The 19437-nt window shown below is 57.9% G+C and overlaps 2 protein-coding genes across 5 annotated transcripts; one reads left to right on the forward strand and one right to left on the reverse strand.

The window, feature by feature from the left end:
• Positions 1-510: 510 nt before the first annotated feature.
• On the forward strand, positions 511-9554 carry CALM3 (calmodulin 3). The gene is made up of 6 exons (XM_004015329.5): positions 511-617; positions 4837-4867; positions 6983-7126; positions 7282-7388; positions 7768-7903; positions 7986-9554. The coding sequence occupies exons 1-6, from the start codon at positions 615-617 to the stop codon at positions 8012-8014; spliced, it is 450 nt and encodes a 149-aa protein (XP_004015378.1). The 5' UTR covers positions 511-614; the 3' UTR covers positions 8015-9554.
• On the reverse strand, positions 9182-19038 carry PTGIR (prostaglandin I2 receptor). Of its 4 annotated transcripts, XR_009596226.1 has the most exons (4): positions 17691-19038; positions 16103-16635; positions 15584-15654; positions 9182-13979 (listed from the first exon to the last, which is right to left on the reverse strand). XR_009596226.1 is itself a non-coding variant. In XM_027978518.3 (2 exons), exons 1-2 carry the CDS (start codon positions 18456-18458, stop codon positions 16249-16251), a joined length of 1155 nt encoding a protein of 384 aa, XP_027834319.2. In that variant the 5' UTR covers positions 18459-19038; the 3' UTR covers positions 14161-16248. The 4 variants fall into 4 exon arrangements, 1 of the variants encoding a protein (XP_027834319.2); XR_009596225.1 differs by having other exon boundaries at positions 15584-16635; XR_003591584.3 differs by lacking the exon at positions 9182-13979 and having other exon boundaries at positions 14161-15654.
• Between the last annotated feature and the right edge of the window lie 399 nt (positions 19039-19437).

The following is a 19437-nucleotide window of genomic DNA, read 5'->3' on the forward strand; positions in this document are numbered from 1 at the left end:
CACAATTTCCCCCTTCGCCTCGTTACGCCTCACGGCCCCACACAGTCACACATTTCAGGCTACCCACCACCACCAGGCAGTGGCTCGCCCCAGTTTGACGCATTGCAGGGAAGGCCGGACCAATCGGCACCGCGCTCTTATTTCCGCCGCGGCCCGGACCCAATAGCGGCGCGTCTCACACAGGGACGCGTCACGCGCCAGCCGAGAGGTGCCCCTCCGCCGAGGAGGAAAGTAGAGTGGGCACAGGGGGCGGGGCGCATGGCGACGGAAAGTAGTCCCGCGGCGGGTGCGCGCGCGCGCGCGGCCGGCCATAAACCCAACCCTGTGGGGAGTGAGAGAGCCGCGGGCCCGACAGTCCGGAGAGAGGCGCGGAGGGATCCGTGGGAGCCGCAGTGCGGCGGCGCGCGGACCGGACGGGGCGGGGCCGGGCGAGGCGGGGCGCGCGCGGCGGCCGTTGAGGGACCGTTGGGGCGGGCGGCGGGCGGCGGCGGCGGCGCGCGCGCTGCAGGCAGTGAGTGTGGAGGCGCAGACGCGCGGCGGAGCTCGAGCTGCTGCAGCTGCTGCCGCCGCCGGAGGAACCTTGACACCCGCGCTCCGGACACCCGGCTCTCGCCATGGTGAGTGAGACTGAGGGCCGCCGAGGTTGGGGGCACTGAGGCGGGCACGGCGGAGCAGGACCCCCAAGAGCACGAGCGGACTCAGAATTGGGGGGGAGCGTTTGGGTCCCGGAGAGCGCCTCTGGACCCTTCTCTTCCCCTTGATCGGGGGCATTTGAACCCACAGTGGGGCGTTTGGCTCCCCAAAGGGAATTGGGGGCTTCCAGAAGCGACACTTAGCACCAGATGGGGTGTCTAGACCCAAGAAAGGGCACTTGAGCCCTCCAAGGGGGCATTTGAGCCGAAGATGGAGCATCTGGACTCTTGGACCCAGGATGGGGCGTTTGGTCACTAAGGTGGGGTGTTTGGATTCCAGGGGGCCGAGGTAAGAGCCGTTGGCTAGGGAAGGAGGTGATTTGTGCCCTGATAAAGGCTTTTGGGTCCTAATAGGTAGCAAGGAAGGGGAATCGGAGGGAAGCCGGGCTGCTGGGGAACTCCCTGAGAGGGGGTGGTGGTTAGCTGGGCCTGGGTGGAGGGGGAGCCCTCCCGGGAGGCAGGGAGGAGGGTCGCTTCTGCAGATCAGACCCTTGAGGGGAGAAAAGGGGGTTCTCCAAAGACCGACATTGCAGAGGAAGGAGGAGGAGGGTGAGGTGCATGCTCTGGAAGGAAGAGCCTGGGGTGGGTGGCAGCCAAGGTTAGAAGATGCTCTGGAAGCCTTTTGAAGATGCCCTGGAAGCCTATGGGGACTGAAAAGGATGGGGTCGGGGAAGGGGTCAAAAAGGGGTGCCAATCTTGTCAGTGGTTGGGGGACAGGAGCAGCCAGAGAAGGTTCTGAGGTTCCTATTGGGTTAAGACTATTGAACTAGGAAGGGAGATTGGGGTTTTTTGGGGGGAAGGGGGGCGTTGTGTTTGGGTTCATGAGGAGGTGGGTTTTCAAAGTGAGGGGTGGGAGAGAACTTCGGCTTCTGTGGTGGGAGGTGAGATGCAAGGCGATCCGGGGACATGTTAAAGAAAATGCATGGCAGCCGAGGGGGGCCTAGGGTTAGAGGTGGATATGGTGGGTAGCTCCCTAGAAGTTTCCAGGGCAAAGCCAGGACAAAGACTGTTCAGTCTGGATGGGGAGTGGGCTGCAGAGGCCGGAGGGAGTGGCTCAAGGGTCCCTTTCCCAGGAAGAATGGGGCTGGGCAGGAGACACCGGGCAGTGGGAGCAGGTGGGCGGAGTTGTTGGGGCCTCTATTGCGCACTGAAGCCGCATGTAATGGGGGTGGGGAGGAGCAAAGTTTGGGATGCATCAAATGAGCCAGCTTTTAAAGCCTTGAATCTCACCTGCTCGCTGCCCCTTTCAGACCCAGAGAGCTGTTTTTTCCACACAGGAATGCTGGTTTTATCTTGGTCTCCAGCTCCACGCACCGCTCTGCATCTCCTCACTTGTGCCAAGTGACAGTGCGGTACAGTGTGGCGTCGGTGACAATCGCACGCCTGTTCTTGTGGCCTCGGAGTGGGGGCTGCAGAGAGGACCTCCGGAGGGACCCCTTCATCAGCCCCACGGCCACTTGTTTCTTTTGGGGCCCTCCCTGAGTGCTTCTGTTAATTCCCACAGCTTGGGCTTTGAGAGAAAACCAGCAGACTAGTTCTTTCCTGGTCCCTGCCACCCACAGTCCCCCAGCCCCCCCAGGCTCAGCCTCGGAACCGTGTGCAGCCATCCTCCCTGGCAAGGCTGGGGAGAGCAGGCAGCCGCTGCTGTGTATCAGATCTCATACTTGCTGACACAGGCCTGATGGCTCCTCTCGCCGCTACCCCATTTTCCCCGAGCAGAGCCTTGCTAAAGGGGCACTGAATCATTGACAGGCGCCAGGAGGTCCCCACCTGCCAAATAAGACCTGAGCTTTTGCCCCACTAGTTTCTCTTTCCCTTTGTAATCAGCAAAGTATGGGTGGGACGAGTCACTGTTCACTGGCTTTGGACTTTGGCCTGAGCCCTGTGGCTCTTCCTTGGCCCGGGTGAGGGGCCCTGGCCTTGGTTTCTGATCTCATCTAACACTGCTCTCTGGCACTGGCTAGGGGCTGGGGCAAGGCGGAGAAATAATACCTTCTTCCCTCCCCCACCCCAGGATTTTTTTTTTTTTTCTTGTCCAGCCTCTTGCTGTATCCTAAAGGGATGGGGAAGCAGGGGACCAGCTGGGTTATTTTGCAGGTAGTTTTTGGTGAAAGCTGAAAATCTGCAGATCTGGAAAGGGAAAAAGCCCTGAGAAGGAAAGGATCCCCGGCAGTGATCAGTTTTCTGGGTAGCAGCCTTGCTTTGAGATCTCTAACTGGGAGCTGGGCCCTTTCCTTCCCCAGCAGGGGAGAGGGTCTTCTAAGAGGGAGGGAGGGAGTGTGACGGCCCTGCAGGCAGAGCCACGCCTATTTGCAGCAAGCCTGGAACAGTGGCAGAGCCTCCTCTGCGCGTTGCAGCCTGGCGGCAGGGAGCGGTAGACACCAGCCTTAGGCACCACTCAGGCATTCCACGACCTGCCCCAGCCCCTGCGGGTGCTGCCCAGGTGTGGCAGGGATGCGAAGGGCCCTGGTTGGGTAGCCCTAACCGCGTAGGCTAGGGGAAAGGATGAAAGCTGGGGGAGGGCAGCCCTCGCCCAGCCCTCCTCCGCGCCCCTGGCACTGCCTGGCCTTGGCAACAGAAGCCCATCCTGTCTTCTCAGTTTCCCCCAGCAGCTTCCTCGGGTGTCAGGACCTAGGCGATCGGCTCAGGCTTCTTTGCCCATAGAAGCCAAGGGAAGCAGAGGAGTAAAGGGCTTGTGGGCCTGGGGCTGCCAGGCTGGCGTGCAGGAGCCTGGCCGCCCTGGGTCTCTTTTGAAAGCGAGGCAGAAGCATCTCCATTTGGCCTCCTAACCTTCCCTTTAGACTTTGGACTTTTCCAGAATGTACATGTATGGTGTGTTTCCTTCTCTACCTTCCTGCTTCCCCCTCCCTTAGCCATTTCCCTTCTGTAATCATCCCCCTGATTTCCCCTCCTGTTCTACCTGTTTGGGGCTCAGCCTCAAGTCCTTCTTCCTTTATGTTAAAAAGAAAAAAAGAAAAAGGGTATGTCGGACTTGTCCTAATGTGATTGGTCTTCACATTTGGGATGGGGCAGAAGGGGGTGTGGGGTTCTTGCTAGATTCCCAAGGAAGTTCTAGAACCTCTGTGCAGAATAACACTAGTGCCCACAGTGGCACGCCTCAGTCTGAGGGGCTCTCGGACGCAGAGCGGAAGCCTGCTGTAGATGTGGAGCCCCTTCACCTAGTTGTAAGAGGAAATGAGGAAGGGGGCAGCGGTCCAAGGGCGAGCCATGCCTTCTGGCAGCATTCACGGACCCCAAGGAAAATTCCTCTTTTACTGCCTAAAGCTAAACGTTGGGATTCAGCTCCCCAGTCCCCGTGTGGCTCCTCCCCCAGAGGATCCCTTTGCCGGGCTGGTTCAGGACAGGCTGGCCTCTGCTTCTCCTCTGCCCTGCCCCCAAGCCCAGCATGCAGCAAGGGCTGCCCGACCTACTGGCCAGTCCCCAGAGTGGCCAGGGCCAGCAAGGGTTAAAAACTGCAGCGCAGCAGGGGGAGGGGACTTGAGTCCTCCAGCCTCTGCCACCAGCGCCATGCCTGCTGCAGTCCCCTCCTGACACTCACCCTTCCTGCCCCAAAGGAGCAGTGGAGTGAATGGTGCCCCGTGCCGAAGAGAGCAGGGGCTGCCCCCTGCCTGCCCGGGGTTCTTTCAGGCACTCCACAGACACCAGTTGGGAGAATTGTTGCCAGTTGGATCCGCAGTGCTTGGCCGGGTGCTTCCACATTGGTGACATAGAAACTAGGAAAGAGCCGGCTATCTACCCTGGGCCTGGCCTGCTTCAGTTTGGAGCCTTCTAGAAGAGCTGCTTGATTAGGCTTCCAGGGCAACTGCTCCCTTCACTCAGCCTCTGGGGCGCCCAGCGGCCGTGACGGCACCGAGACGTGAGCCAGTGCAGGTGCAGCTGGGCTGGGGCTGGCTCCAGAGCCCTGACTCTGGTTGGAGACCCCTGGGGTCGGCAGTGTCGTCAGGTCCTGGGTCTCCAGCCTCCTGAGTCGCCAGACTGGATGATCCCAGTCCTGGCTCTGGCATGACTGCCCTTGCCCAGGTACATGGACTGCCATGTGGAGCTGGCTGCACCAGCGGGGGCCGGGCTGAGCAAGGAGAGATGTGCCAACCTGTGACTAACTTTCTCCTTCCTGCTTTTCCAGGCTGACCAGCTGACCGAGGAGCAGATCGCAGGTGAGCTTGCTTCCCTCCCTCCCTCCCCCGTTCCCCCTTCCTGCCCCCACCCTGCCGCATGAATGCCTCTGCATCGAGTCTTGCTCCAGCCAGGAGGAGCATCTGACAGAGAAGCTCACTCACGTGTATGAGAGCATACCAGTGACACCAGACCCCACAGTCCTGAGCCAGGCCCTCATCAGGTGGCAGGGCTGTGCTCCCCTCCCTGCCAGGGGTCACCGGGCCTTTTAATCGGTGGCTGCGGGGTGAGCCTGGCCATCTGTCCTGGCTCCTGCCAGTTAGGCCCAGAAGGTGAACTCCTCTGCGGGGCTCCTGGCCCACTTCAGGAGCCACCCAGGAGAGGGCTCGTCACGCCCACCTCTGCACTCCCCTTCATGCATGCTTGCAGTTGCTTCTTCCTGGGCTGGAAGTGCCTTCCCCCGGCTCTTTGCACCAGGCAGCTCCTTCTCCTTCTTTGGGTCTTGATCCAAATGTCATCTTGGAAAGGCCTTCCCTGGTCCCATCTCAAATAAACAGCCTTCCTCTACTCCCTGTTTCCTTAATAGCCTTTCTCACCGTCTGAAATTAATCTCTGACGTCTGCTGGCTGCATCTGCCTGTCACTAGGCGAGTTCCTTACTGGGGCGCTTTTCTGTGTGTTGGTCCCTGCTGTTCCTGTAGTGCCTGCAACAATGGCTGCTGTGTACATTTTTGTTGACTAAATAACTAAATGAACAAGGGAACCATCACGTATCTTCCAGTAAGCTTAAAGAAGTCCTTGAGTCCTGTGTAATTCATTTTTGTAGACTCCCCTAAAGCCCAGTAACCCACAGCTACAGGAAGTACTGTGTGCTGAGAAGGTTTCTGTGTCCTGTCTCCCCCGCCCCCCCAGACTGTGAACTACTCTAAAGGACAGGGACCAGCTCCCAGTTAAGTCCCACAGCCATAGGCCAGCACAGAGTAGCCCCTGGACCCTGGCCTTACTGTCAGGGTCAACAGGCTGTGTGTGACAAGCATAGAAAGCCCCGCTTCTGAAGTGGGGGCGGCAAGAGCAGACTTGCCTTCTCTTCTTTCTTCCCCTCCCTTCCCCCCTCCCCACATTTTCAGCTTCTGAACTTTGGCCCCAGGTGGGTGGCTACGGAGACCCACCAAGGAGAACCAGAGAACTGCGTTGTTGTTCAGTGATCCTGAGTGCAGGGGGCCCGCATGACCCCTGAGAACAACAATGCCTCGGCACAGGGAGGCGCCAGCATCCCCCAGGAGACTCGGGGTCTCCAGGGCCCAGAGGCTCGGCGCAGGCAAAGCCTCTCGGCTCTGCATATGGCTCCCATGCCGGCCACACACAGCCCCAGCTCTGCCCTCGCTTGACACCAACACACGCTCCACGCCACCTCCCACCCCCGTCCCCATTAGCGAACTGTCCGCCGCCTCACCCCAGCCCACACCCTCTGGGAATAGGCTGCCAGGCATCTGTTCCCTGAGGGTTTGGGGGCAGGGAGCACCAGGTGCCAAAATGGGCCCAGTGGGAGGGCAGGAGCCACGTGCTTCTCCCGCTCCTGATGCGGGCCCAGCTGCGGCCTTCCCACTCAGCACCCCCAGCTCCTCGGCCGCCTGGTTTGGCAGCCGTCCCCTCTCCTTCCACACCCCCCACCCCGCCTACCCCACACAGTCCATCAGCCATGCTCCGCTGTCGGCCGCCCCCACACTCTGCCCCACGCAGCTCCTCTGGAAACAAGAGCCGGGCTGGTAGTCCCCATCGGGCGGGATGCCATGGCGCCCAGTGCCGTCCTGCAGGCTCTCCTGCCCTTCCTCTCCTGGCCCGCTGACCTTGGCTCTCTTCCCTTCCAGGACACTGGTCCATTTCATCACTCGAGGGAGAGACTGAAGCCAGGGACCAAAAAGAAATGTAGAGGCTCTAACGCCGCCGTCAGCCCATTTTCCCCCCATGTCTTCAGTGCAGGCAGCTTTGCCCGTCACCGAGCAGGTGCTCAGTGAGGGGTGATGGAGAGAAGAAGGGGCCTGTCCGTGGTACAGAGGCGAGAGGCTTGAGCTGGCACTGGATCTCCTGTTTCTTGAGGCGGGCCTGACTCAGGCCTTCCCGTGGCCTCACCTCTGGTTTGCTGTGCTCCTTCCACAGAGTTCAAGGAGGCCTTCTCCCTCTTTGACAAAGACGGAGATGGCACCATCACCACCAAGGAGCTGGGGACAGTGATGAGGTCCCTGGGGCAGAACCCCACTGAGGCCGAGCTGCAGGACATGATCAACGAGGTGGATGCAGATGGTGAGCCCGCACCCAGGGCAGGAGGGCAGCCCCCTCCCAGCGCCCCCGGGGAGCCACCCTGCGGGATGGATGGCCAGCGTCTCCTCCGCCAGGGCCCTGGGGTCGTCTCCTCGGGCCCAGGCCCAGAGCATCTCCCTCCCTCCCCCACCTCGCAGGGAACGGGACCATTGACTTCCCCGAGTTCCTGACCATGATGGCCAGAAAGATGAAGGACACGGACAGCGAGGAGGAGATCCGAGAGGCCTTCCGTGTCTTTGACAAGGTGAGCAGGCCTTTTCCCGGGGGATTCTGGCATTCCGGCAGAGAGCAGGACAGGTGGGCTCTCAGGACACCCAGCCTAACCGGAGTCACCACTTCGGGAGGCCAGGTTCCAGTGCCAGCCCCATTGCCAGCTTGCTCTGCCACCACAGGAAGCCCCCGCCTGTGCCAAGGGAGGTGACTGACAGGCCCCGTGCTGGGGTCTGTCTCCCACTGCCCGCCAGGAGAGAGCCAGGCAAACGGATGCCTCTGGCTCGGAGCCTTTGTCTGTCTCCTGACACACAGGACGATATGCTGGGGTCTCTCTCCCACTGCCCCCCAACAAAGCGCTGGGCAGACGAACGCCTCCCGCTCAGAGCCTTTGTCTGTCCCCCAACACACAGGACGGCAATGGGTACATCAGTGCCGCAGAGCTGCGCCACGTCATGACGAACCTGGGCGAGAAGCTGACCGACGAGGAGGTGGACGAAATGATCAGGGAGGCCGACATCGACGGGGATGGCCAGGTCAATTACGAAGGTGAGCTACCGGCCCCGTCTGCCTGCCTGCAGGGGCTGGGGGAGCCCACTCTCTGCTGACCTCCATGTCTTTCTCTCCACAGAGTTTGTACAGATGATGACTGCAAAGTGAAGGCCCCCGGGCAGCTGGTGATGCCCGTTCTCTCGATCTCTCTCTCCCCGCGCGCGCACTCTCTTCAACACTCCCTGCCTATCCCGGTTTTAGCAAACACCAGTTGATGGACTGAGAATCTGATAAAGCTACAAAAGATTTGTCCCAAGCTGCATGATTGCTCTTTCTCTTCCTCCCGAGTCTCCTTCCAGGCCCCCGCCATCTCTTCCTTCAGCCTCCCCCGCCTTCCATTCACATCTTCCAAGGCCTGATGCATTCATAAGATGAGCCCCCCAGTCCCCTTCAGGGGGCCTTTGCCCTCCTCCTCCAGCCCGGGTGGCTCTCGTCCGTTTTGGTTTGTTTCTGTTCGTTGGTCATCTTATTTTGGGGTGCCGAGGTGGACGCCGGCGCTGTCCCGGGACCTGCTGGGGAGGGGCCGAGGCCCTTAGAAGGGCTGGGCACGAGAGGCACGCCTTTTGCTGTTGCATGCAACCAGCCTGTAATACCCTGTGCCCATCCCAGAGCCTGTCGGGGCAGGAGTGCCCAGCGTGGCGTTCCAGAAGGGCTGAGGGCGGTGGGGAGGGCCCGGAGCTGCGGTGTTGCCTGAATGTGGCCCAGGAGGAGGCCAGGGGGCGAGGGAGGCTTAGCAGCTGGCATGCTCTTAGCACATGAGGAGGCCGGCCAGGCTGGGCAGCACTCAGATGCCATTGGCTGCTCTTGTGAACCATCTGACTGGCTCCCTGAGGCGGGGCGAGGGGGGCCCGCTCCCCTGGTGCCCCTGCACGCTGCCCCCATCCCATGTTCCCCAAGCGATCTCAAGCTGTCCTGGTGCTAACATCCCATGCCCACCCGCGTCCCGGTCCCCTCAAGGGAACGCACGTGGATTGGCCGCTTTGTCACATGCTACTCATCCTTCCGCTTTTTCTTTAGACCCCTTAAAACTTAATTTCTGTCTGAAACCATGCCGGGCTAGCTGAGGAGTGGGGATTGGGAGGATGTGCCCCACCAAGCGCTCAAGAGAACATAACCTGCAATAAAGAGCCCTGCCGGCCCGCCGGCCCCGCCCGCTTCCCCGTGGTGGCTCGGCGGCTCCCCAGCCCCGCCTGCTGTCTGTGCGCCCACCTGCCTGCCCCCCCACTCCCCAGCGGAGAGCATGATCCGCAACCTGGCTTCTGACTTTTGCCTCTGGGACAAGTAAGTCAACGTGGGCAGTTCGGTTTCCTGGATTTTTTTTTTTCTTTTTTTTTTCCGTTCATTTCATCTGCCCCCCACCCCCATCCCACCCCACCCCTCAGGTCGATCAAGTGGCTTTTCCTGGGACCTGCCCAGCTTTGAGAATCTTCTCGTCCACCCTGTGGCACCCAGCCTCCAGGGAAGGGGGGGTGGGACATAGCGGGAGACCCAGCCAAGAGCTGAGGGTAAGGGCAGGTAGGCGTGAAGCTGTGGATGTTTTCGGAGTGTTTTGGTTTTTTTTTTTTTTCCAAACCGGGCAATATTTGTGTTCAAGCTGTGAAGAAAAATATATATCAATGTTTTCCAATAAAATACAGTGACTACCTGACTGCTCCTCCCCTCTTGGTTTCTGAGCCTGCTCCCTGCACAGGCCTGAAACCCTGCCCCAAAAGAGTCTGTCTGCTGTGGGATCTGGCTCCCTGACCAAGAATCAAACCTGAGCTCCTCACACTGGGAGTGTGGAGTCTTAGCCACAAGGGAAGTCCCAGCCTGTCAGCTTCGAGTGCTCGGCGCCTACATGGGTGTGCAAGACCAACCCCGCCTTAGTAGGGCCACCTGTCAGTCACACACAGGACCGCGTGATGAGGCCTGAGAAGGCCTGAGGCAGGTCCATTGCGTTACAGGAGCGTCCTGCTTTGGGGGCAGACCAGTGGCAAGCTGAAAGGATGGTCACCTGCTGTGCAGGAGGAGGAAGGGCCTCATCCAAGGAGAGAGGCAGACCAGGTCAGACAGGGCCCAGGCCAGGTCAGGATTCTTGACAGGGCCTTCTGGCTAAGAGGTGACCAGTGCCCATCGGCAGGCTAAGTGCTGAGTCTGAACTGAACTGAACACAGTGGTGAGAAAAGGGGTGTGTTCCTGAGGTCACAGCTTCAGTCAGTCCCTAGAGACAAAGGACTAAAGCTCAGAACGACTGTAAATCCTAGAAAGCTCCTCAACTTCCCCAAGGAAGGCAGAGCTATGGAGAAGAAGACATGGGACTTCCCTGGCTGGCCAGTGGTTGAGACCTTGTCTTCCAATTCAGGGAGAGCTAAGATCCCACATAGTGCCAAAAAACAAAACAATAAAAATAAGCTCCTGTTGAGGTTCAACAGAAAACAAAATTCTGTAAAGCAATTATCCTTCAACAAAGTAGTATTGTAACAAAGTCAAAGACTTTAAAAATTGTCCATATCAAAAAAAAATCTTAGGTGGGGAGACCCAGTCCCCAGCTACAAAACCCATCTGATTCCCTCTTGGGCAGGAGTGAACGGTCAATAGACACAGTCTAACATCTGAGCAGCTGTCTTTGACCACAGGGACCAGGCAGGAGGTGAGCAGAAACAGCTCAGTGGAGTAAAGAGCCACCTATTCACCTTCACCTGGCCTTGGAGGGATGGAGAAGCTTGGTGAGGCCCAAACTCGGGCTTTCCTGTGGCTTCAGAGTAAATGGTCATTTTTTTTTAAAAAAGGATCTGGGGGTGGGGGGGCGTGGTTTCCCTGGTAGTCCAGGGGTTAAGAGTTCGCCGATGTTGGATCCTGGTCAGGGAGATCCCACGTGCCCCCAGGGTAACTAAGCTCATGCACCACAGCCACTGAGCCTGTGCTCCACCAGCAGGGCACTGCATTGAGACCCCAAGTGCCGCACCCAGAGAGCAGCAGATCTCAGCAATGAGAGGAAGCCCACACGCGGCAACAAAGGCCGAGCAAAGCCAAACATACTAAATCTCTTAAAAAATGACTTCAGGTAGGCCAGAGGGCTTCCCCTGGTGGCTCAGATGGTAAAGAACCTGTTTTCAATGCAGGAGACTCAGGTTTGACCCCTGGGTCAGGAAGATCCCCTGAAGAAGGAAATGGCAGCCCACTCCAGGATTCTTGCCCAGAGAATTCCATGGACAGAGGGGCTGGGTGGGCTACAGTCCATGGGGTGGCAAAGGGCCAGACACGACTGAGTGACTAACAGGCCAGAGATAAGGGGAAGGCTAGGCTGAGGCTGGGCTCAAAACAGTGGAATCTGGGATGAGAGCTGCCTTCTTAGCAGCCAGGATACCTGTGGAAAACTCTGGTCTTATAGTTCAGAAGACAGGTCTTGATGACATAGAATTGGCCTCCAGCACAGTGTGACCACTCACGGAAGTGTCTACTCACTAAACCTCAGTTCTTACTTCTGATGCTGCCTGCTTCATAACCTTGGAGCAGTGACTTCACTTCTCTGAGCCTCAGTTTACCCATCTACAAAATGGGAAACAGTCATCATCTCTCAAAGGAGGAACATAAAAACATCCATCTCAGAGGGGAGTGCCACTTTCTAGACATCATCTCATTTATGTCTCACTCAGGCCAGGCTGAGTCCTAATAAAAATTTTTTCCCTTTTATGACATGTATCCTCCCCACTGGGCATATGAGCGTAAGTTATCAAGAGCTGACAGGAGGGGCTTCCCTGGCAGTCCAGTGGTTGAGATTCTGCGCCTTTACTGCAGGGGTTGGGGGGAGGTGGGGAGGGGCGCACCCAGGTTTGATCCCTGGTCAGGAAACTGGCATGAAAAAAATAAAGCTGACAGGAAAGGAACAGAGGCCTGGGCAGTAAAGCCTCTCACAGCGCTCTTCTTGGAAGTGGCTGCACTGGGACTTGAACCCCGGGTTATTCACATCCCAAGCGACCACACTTTTAACCACCGCAGCACGTTGCCTGCACTTCTCTACTGCCTGTCGATTATTTCCCCCCTTGGGCTCTAGTTTTTGAAAGACTTTTACTCCCATACAACCTGCATTATTAAAAAGGCATGACTTCCCCTTCCCATTCTTTATTAACCACAGGCACAGAGATGGCACTCTGCACTGCTAATGGACACGGGCAGACGCGGAGGAGCACGCATAGGCTGATGCTGGTCCTGGAAGTCATCTCTAACTGAGGCTCATGGATCTGCTGGGCCAGCTCAAAGCCTGTCACTGAGAAAGTGACTAGGCAGGGGGACACATGTGGAGGTGCCCAACCGGGGCCCACAGGAGAGAAACCCCAGGCTCCCCTCACTTGCGGGTGGGAGTGGCTGTGGGACCACTTCTCAGTGTCATTCCCACTGCGGCCACCAGGTGGGGCAGTGACTACAGAGGGGCCAGAAAGTGGCAACTCCCGAGGACCCGCCAGGGCGTATATGGGCGTGCATGCTAGAGTCCCATCTGTGCTCCAAAATCAGAAATGAATAAAGAAATGAAGTTAAAAGTGCATAAAGTCTCCTTGAGAGACATACTTGTTCCTAGTCTCTCAGTTCTTGACCTCAACTCCAGACCAGAGCTGGCACCTCCCTTGCACTCTGTTCTCGGTCCATTTCACAGCTTATAAAGTTGTATTTTTACTGCTTATTACAATACATATTTCTGTGATTATTAAATTGTCACCCCCTGAGAACTGCCCGGCGGTCCAGTGGTTAGAATTCTGCACTTCCACTGGCATGGGGCACAGGTTTGATCCCTGGTCAGAGACCTAAGATCCCACATGCTGCAGGGGGGAAGAAAAATCGTCACTCCCACTGGATGGTGAGCAAGGTAAGCCCAAGGCAATGTCAGTCACTGCTATCTCCCTGACGGCACAGAGCCGCCTTGAGCCCAGAGCAGGCTCGAGGGAATGCATGTTGAATTGACGAATGAATGAGAGATGAAAGAAAGGAGGCATTAGAAACCAGAGTTGGAACCCTAAGCACAACAGAAGCTCTGCTCTTTACATGGCTCACTTTCTTACAATCCTCAGATCCATCCTGGCTAAGCCATCTCCTCCTCCATGCAGCCCTCCCTGATCTTTTCCCTAGACTCCACTTTCCCTGGCCCCAATCCCCCAGCCCTGCCCACTCTGGATGGTGAGCTCCAGGAGAGCAGGGCCAAGGCTATCTGTCATCACCGTGTCCCCAACGTCACAGGGACAAAACCTGACACACAGTAAGCCCTCAATCAAAGCCTGCTGAATGAATGAACAGATGTCTGTGCTACAGTCTGCAGTGAAGGCCACCATAGAGCCCCAGAAGTGCCTAGAGCCCCTGAGAGGAAGTGATGACGTCTCCAAGGATGAGGAGGAGCCTCAGTGGGACCTTGACAGGCAAGGGTGTTCTTGACGAATGGAGAAGGGAAACACTCTTACAGGAAGGGTGAGCCCAATGAGTAAAGAGGTTGAGGCCTGAAAGGTCCTGTGCTCTTTGGGGAAATCTTGATTTTCTGCCGTGGCTAAGCAGAGAGCGTGGGAGTTTGGCCCTTGGCCTCCAGGCAGTGGGAGCCCTTGGAGTTTGGCAGGCAGGGGAGGGGCCACTCAGACAGGAGCTCCAGACAGGACTGTGGCCGACAGCGGAGACGCTACCCCAGCAGTCAGGAACCAGCCCCAAGAGGAGCTTCCAGATCGGAGCAGATGGGGCGGGAGTTGGGGCCTCTGGCGGACAGCTTAGACATCCACAGTGGGATGCAGAGGAGGGGGCAGAGTCCTGAGCTGTTAGGCCTGGTGGGTAAAAGTCAGCAGAAAACCAGCTTCAACACTCAATCCTCTCCTTCCCTTAATCCACATCCAAAAAAGAGGACTGATAGTGGCACCCACATTGGGGTGCTGGGGGTTCAAAAGCCCAGCCCTGTGCTGCCATTCAGCGAGCTCTGAGGGGCCAGAATGAAGGCCCGGAGAGGAGGCGCACACCCCCATCCCAGGGAATATTACCTGGATAGGCAGCTGGTGGGGCTGGGGGGTGTGCACTTGACTCCTGCCTGAGACACAACCCCTTCACACCAGGTCCCTTGAGTTGGTTCCTGTTGAGGCAGATTTGGTAACCAAGGCCAGACCCCCATCTGATGTTGCTTGACCCTTTTTCTGGTTTGTTTTGGTACAAGTCAACAACATGTTTATTATTAAATTCAAGCGATACAGTATGACTCTGGCAAGACTGCTATAAAAGTTTCTAAACTTCCTCAATTTTTTTCCAGTATTACATGGGTTGTTTTTTTTTTTTTTTCAAATTGTGGTAAAATACCCATAACACAAAATGTACCATTTTAACCATCTCAAAATGTACAATTCAGTGACATTTAGTACATTGACGACATTGTACAACCACCATCACTCTCTAGTTCCAGGATATTTTCATTCCCCCAAAAGGAAACCCCCTACCCATTAAGCAGTCATCTTGATTTATTTTTAATTCTCACAGGCACTCCTTCAAATGAAACAAAGTGACCTGGGGGGTGGGGATGTGTAACAATGTCAGAACAATGGAGAAAAGTTTTGTTTTCAAGCCACATGTGCTCAGATGCCAAAGACAACAAACACCAATAGCCAGGGCAATAGCAGCAGTAACAGTAAAACACACTGTGGGCTTTACTCCAAATCTTACGCTAAATTGCTTTTTTAATGATTACACTGAATCATTTAATCCTCAGCACAGCCCTGTAAATTAAGTACTAGATTATGATCACCATTCTACAAAAAAGGAAACCAAGGCAAACTCACTAACCCAGTCTGGATTAAGGAAATAAAAGGATAAACCAGGGAATTCCCGGCGGTCCAGTGGTTAGGACTCCACGCTTCCACTGCAAAGAGCCCCGGGTTTGAATGGGGAACTAAGATCCCACAAGCTGCACAACACAGCCAAAAAAACCCAAACCAGCTCCACCTGCAGGCTGTGCTTTCTCCTCGCTCTGTGACGAGGGCTGGTGATTGCCTTCTCTGGACCTTGATTCCAGCCTATGTAGAGTGGCTCTAATAATAGCAGGCTGGAGAGAGGAGGGTGCAACTCACGAGGTGGAGGACTCACTTTAGCCGCTGTCTTTATAGGAAGCTCTTGCCTCATCTATTCCTCCACCCACCCCCACTCTCACCCCGCCCAGGGGCAAAATGATTGCTTTAACCCTGAAGCAAGTGAGAAAGTGGAACCAGGGCTGGGGAGAGTCTGGGGGCTTTCCCATTCACCTCCTCCCACCACCCCAAGCACCACTTCCTTTCATGCTCACTCCTGGAAAACCCTTGAGTTCGGTGCCTAAAGGCAGGGGATGGCTAATGAGGAGAGAGGGGTGGATGGCTGGAAAAGCCCCGGCTATTAGAAGGGGAATTGAAGGCTGGAAATCACCCTAGAGGAGTCCCAGGTGGGGCTGAGACCGGTTTGTGTCCCCAGCACCTGGTAGATTCAGGGCCCACTATTTGTTGAATGAATGGATGGATGAATGACATTTTTGCGAGGGTTCCAAGGACACAGGGGGTGTGGTCAGGCTCTGCAGGGGCGGCTGGGAGGGCAGCTGTTTATCCAGGGATCGGTACAGGACTTAGGTCTGAGTCCTTGGGCCGTCCCTGGGTTCTGTAGCTCCCACCCCTTCATTCTCCAGCTTCTCCTGCCACCCGCCATCCACTTCTTGCAACTCACCAAGCCATGCTGTTTTTTCCAAGCAACCGTCCAGTGGTGTCACTCCCAAGGCAACAGTCGCCCCTTCTCCCCTGGTGGGGTGGGGGGTGGACCAGGCCTCCCAAGTCCAACGGGGAATCGGGAAGGAAAGGGAGACAGGGAACTTGTCAGGAAATCCCAGGCTTTCATGAGGCAGAGAGAGGGTGGCTCTTGGGCTCCCCCCACACCCCGCAGAGCCGAGCTCAGGGCTGTCTGCTGGGGCCTTGGGGTGGGCATCAGGAGCACCCTGAAGGAAGGAAGATCAGAGGCAGAACCCTAACCAGAGCAGACCTGAGCACACAGAAGCTGCTGGGAACATTTCTGCCTTCTAAATATTTAGACAGTGAGATGGATGGGCAAGTGACGGCCAGACCAGGCCGGCCAGGCCGCCGGATATTTTGAGACAACTGTTCTTTTCATGTTCCAGGGTAATTCCTCTCGCCATCTCCCTCCTCCCACAGCCCTCGTGGCCACCCAGAGAAAGGAGAAATAGCAGCTGACCATCCCCTGAATCCAGAGGGTCCATGTTCCGGCGGGCAGGGCTCCGGGAACCATCTCCGGGCTGATCCGCCCGCAGCCATCCTTCATGTCCCTGAATTTCTGGCAGCTGCGGCCGGAAGACAGGGCGGGAGCTCACCGGACAGATGTCAGCAGAGGGAGCAGGCTGCCTCGGACCCCGCTTTGGAGGGTGTTCCCATGGTGCTGGTAGGTAGCTGTGCAGCCGGTAAGGGTGCCCCCTGCCCCTCGCCCCAGGCTGACAAAGGCACCCAGTTCCCCTTTTTCCCCTCAAGAGCCGGGGGGGCGCTTGAGTCCTTCCTCCCCGAGGCGGACCGAGAGAGGGACGTCCGAGAGTCGCCTTGGGCAGGCCTCGAGTACAGGCAACAGAACCAGAGCTTCAGCCGCTGGAAGACGGACTTTCGGAAGAGGATAAAGACCCAGGGATCCAGAATGGGGTTGAAGGCATTGAAACGGAAGGCCAGGAGGTCTCCCATCTCACTGCTGTCTGGGGTGATGGCCTGGGTGAAGCCGCGGATCTGAGGGCAAGCAGAGAGCGATCAAGAAGCACCCCAGGACTCCTCTGCCCCACCCCTTAACACACACCCCATTCTGGACCCCCTCTGGACCTCTCCCTTCCCTTGCTCACTGGCAGAAATGAGGGAGGTGCGGACTGTTGGAAGGGGAAAGAAATAAGATGAGAACTAAGTAAGAAATGCATCCAGGGCAGAGGGAGAGAAAGCCCCAGGAGACAGTCAGCAAAGCTCTAGAGGGAAAGAGGTGGGGCAGTGAGGCTGGGTCCCAGGGCTGTGTGTGTGTGTCCCATCTCTGAGTCCTCCATCACCCCCTCAAAGGTTTGGTGACTGTCAACTCTAACCCTAGCCCTTGGATTTTGCAGAAAGAGAAGCGGAGGTCCAGACAGTGTCAGGAGGACTGGGTGCCACAGGACCGGGATCAGCTCTGCTGCCCTCTGGGAGGGGCAGGGCAGGAGTTCCTGCAGGGAAGGGGTGAGGCCAGGAGAGCCCAAGGGCACCTGCATGGGTGGGGCTGGAGAAGTGGGGAGCAGGGTGGCTAGGAGATCAGACCCTGGCATCAGAGGAGCCCAGGGTGCAGCCCTGCCTCTGTGTGACCGTGGGGAAAAGACATTATCACCCCTCCTTTGTAGAAATGCCGATAGAAACGTCATCATGTTTCTTGCTAAATTCTTGTGGAATAGATGCGTAAGATCAGGCCTGAGATGATCAGAGAAGGGATTTCTAAACCACTGAGCACAGACTAGACAGAGTGCAGTATTGAATGATGGATCTTATTAGTCTTGCATGGGTAGGGGAAGGTTGGTGGGGGGGGTAGCACTGGTGGAGAGGTGGGCGGCTAGGGATGTGGAAGAGGGGAGACAAGGGTCAGGAGGAGTCAAATGGAGCATAAGCAAGTGGGGAGAAACGTCTCTGTAAATTTGGAGTTGTCTGACTGTGGACAAAGTCTCTGACCTCTTTGAGCCTCAGTTTCCCCATCCGTGAAATGGGCGCAAAAGTGGCAGCTAGAACTGGGCGCTGCCCTCCTCCCCACCGCCCACCGGAGCTGCCCAGGGACTCACCGTAAGAGGCAAGGAACACACGGCCATGATGCCCGTCATGAGGGCCAGCAGAATCAGGTGGTCAACCTCGTCCTCGCCTGCCCGGGGGCCGGGAACCAGCGAGCCCTGGTGGCGCCTCTGCTGGCGGTACATGCGGCAGAGGCTGAGGGTGACGGAGCCGTTACAGAGGATGATGGCGGCCACCAGCAGGGCCACGAGGCTGGCGTAGGCCAGCGAGAAGGCGCAGCCACCCGGCTCGGCCGAGCGCATGCGGATGAAGCACCAGCTGCCGGGGCAGTACTGCTGGTGTTGGCCCAGGCCCAGGAAGGGCAGCGAGCAGAAGATCGTGCAGAAGGCGTAGATGGCCGGCAGCGCCAGGCGGGCGCGGCGGGGTCCGTCCAGCTGAGCGTAGAGGTAGGGGTGGCTGAGTGCCAGACAGCGCTCCACGGCCATGGCGAAGAGGATGAGCGTGGAGGCCAGGCCAAAGAAGGTCATGGCGAAGGCGAAGGCGTCGCACAGAGCCGGGCGGCCCCGGGCCAGGCCCAGCAGCGAGCTGTTGCGGGCGTAGGCCGCGAACACGGCCGGGCTCAGGAAGCACGTGCCCAGCAGGTCGGTGACCGCCAGCCCGGTGACCAGCACAGCGAAGGCCGAGGGGCTCGACCGCCGCCGCGCCCCCAAGATGCCCAGCGCCAGCCCATTGCCCACCACGCCCGCCACGAACATCAGGGTGCTGGTGGCCGGGCCCACCGAGTCCCGCACATACGTGAGGTTCCGGCATGAATCCGCCATCCCCGGCCTCCGGCTGCCTCCCGGACAGAGGGGCTGGAGGGATCCCCGGGGAGGTGAGGGGTGGGAGGCGGCGAGGGAAGGGGAGACGGTCCACCCCTGTGATGCTCAGCACCTCTCTCCCTACTCCCCTGGGGTCCTTGGTGCAGCTGGAGGCTGAGCGGAGTCCCGGGCTACCCTCCGCACTTCTGGGGCATCTATTTCTCTCTCTGCCCTGTGTCTCCCCAGGCTCTCTCCCCGCCTCTCCCTCCTGTTTCTTTCCTTCGCTACCTCTGTCTCTCCGTCTAGTCCTTCACTTGCCAAGCCCCTAGCTCTCTCCTTCTCTGACTCTGGCTCTGGATCTGGCTCGGTCCCCTCCCTGGTCCACTCCTTTCACCTCGCCTTCCCTCCCTCCCTGTCTCTTCCGACCTATCCCCTCCTCTGCATCTCTGCTTTCCCAGCCCCTTCTCACCGCACCTCTGCCGACTCTCTCAGCCCCTCTGTCCCGCTTCGCTCCTTCTCCGGGGTCTTGCTCCCTGGGTCTGTCTGGCTCCGAGTGGCAGCTTCTCCAGACTTCCCTCCCTCCTCGCTCCCGAACTCATCTAGCCCCGATAGCGCTCGCCCCGGGCTTTTCATTTCCTCTCTCTGCCCCGCCTTCCCTCCCCCTGCTTTCTCCAGAGGTCCCTTGGCTCCCTCCCTCCTTCCCTGGCGCGCTCCCCTCCACTCCCCTGCCCCAGACACCCATCCGTCTCCTGCGCCTCCCTCTCCCTCCTCACGTCCTCTCACGGACCCCATCCTGAACCACCTGCCACCTCCTCCGGCTCGCTCTTGCCTCTGCACCCTTCTGCCTTCCCCGTGCTGCCCAGCAGCACCCTGGGTGGGGATCACCTGAGTCATCATCTCCTTGGAATTGGGAGCCGCCTGTGGGGACCCGGACAGGACCTGAGCGGCATTGCCGGCCAGTCTGCAAGGCGGTCTGGGGGTGGCCTCTGGCATCTATTCT

Source organism: Ovis aries, chromosome 14, assembly GCF_016772045.2.
Source record: "Ovis aries strain OAR_USU_Benz2616 breed Rambouillet chromosome 14, ARS-UI_Ramb_v3.0, whole genome shotgun sequence".
Lineage (NCBI taxonomy): Eukaryota > Metazoa > Chordata > Mammalia > Artiodactyla > Bovidae > Ovis > Ovis aries.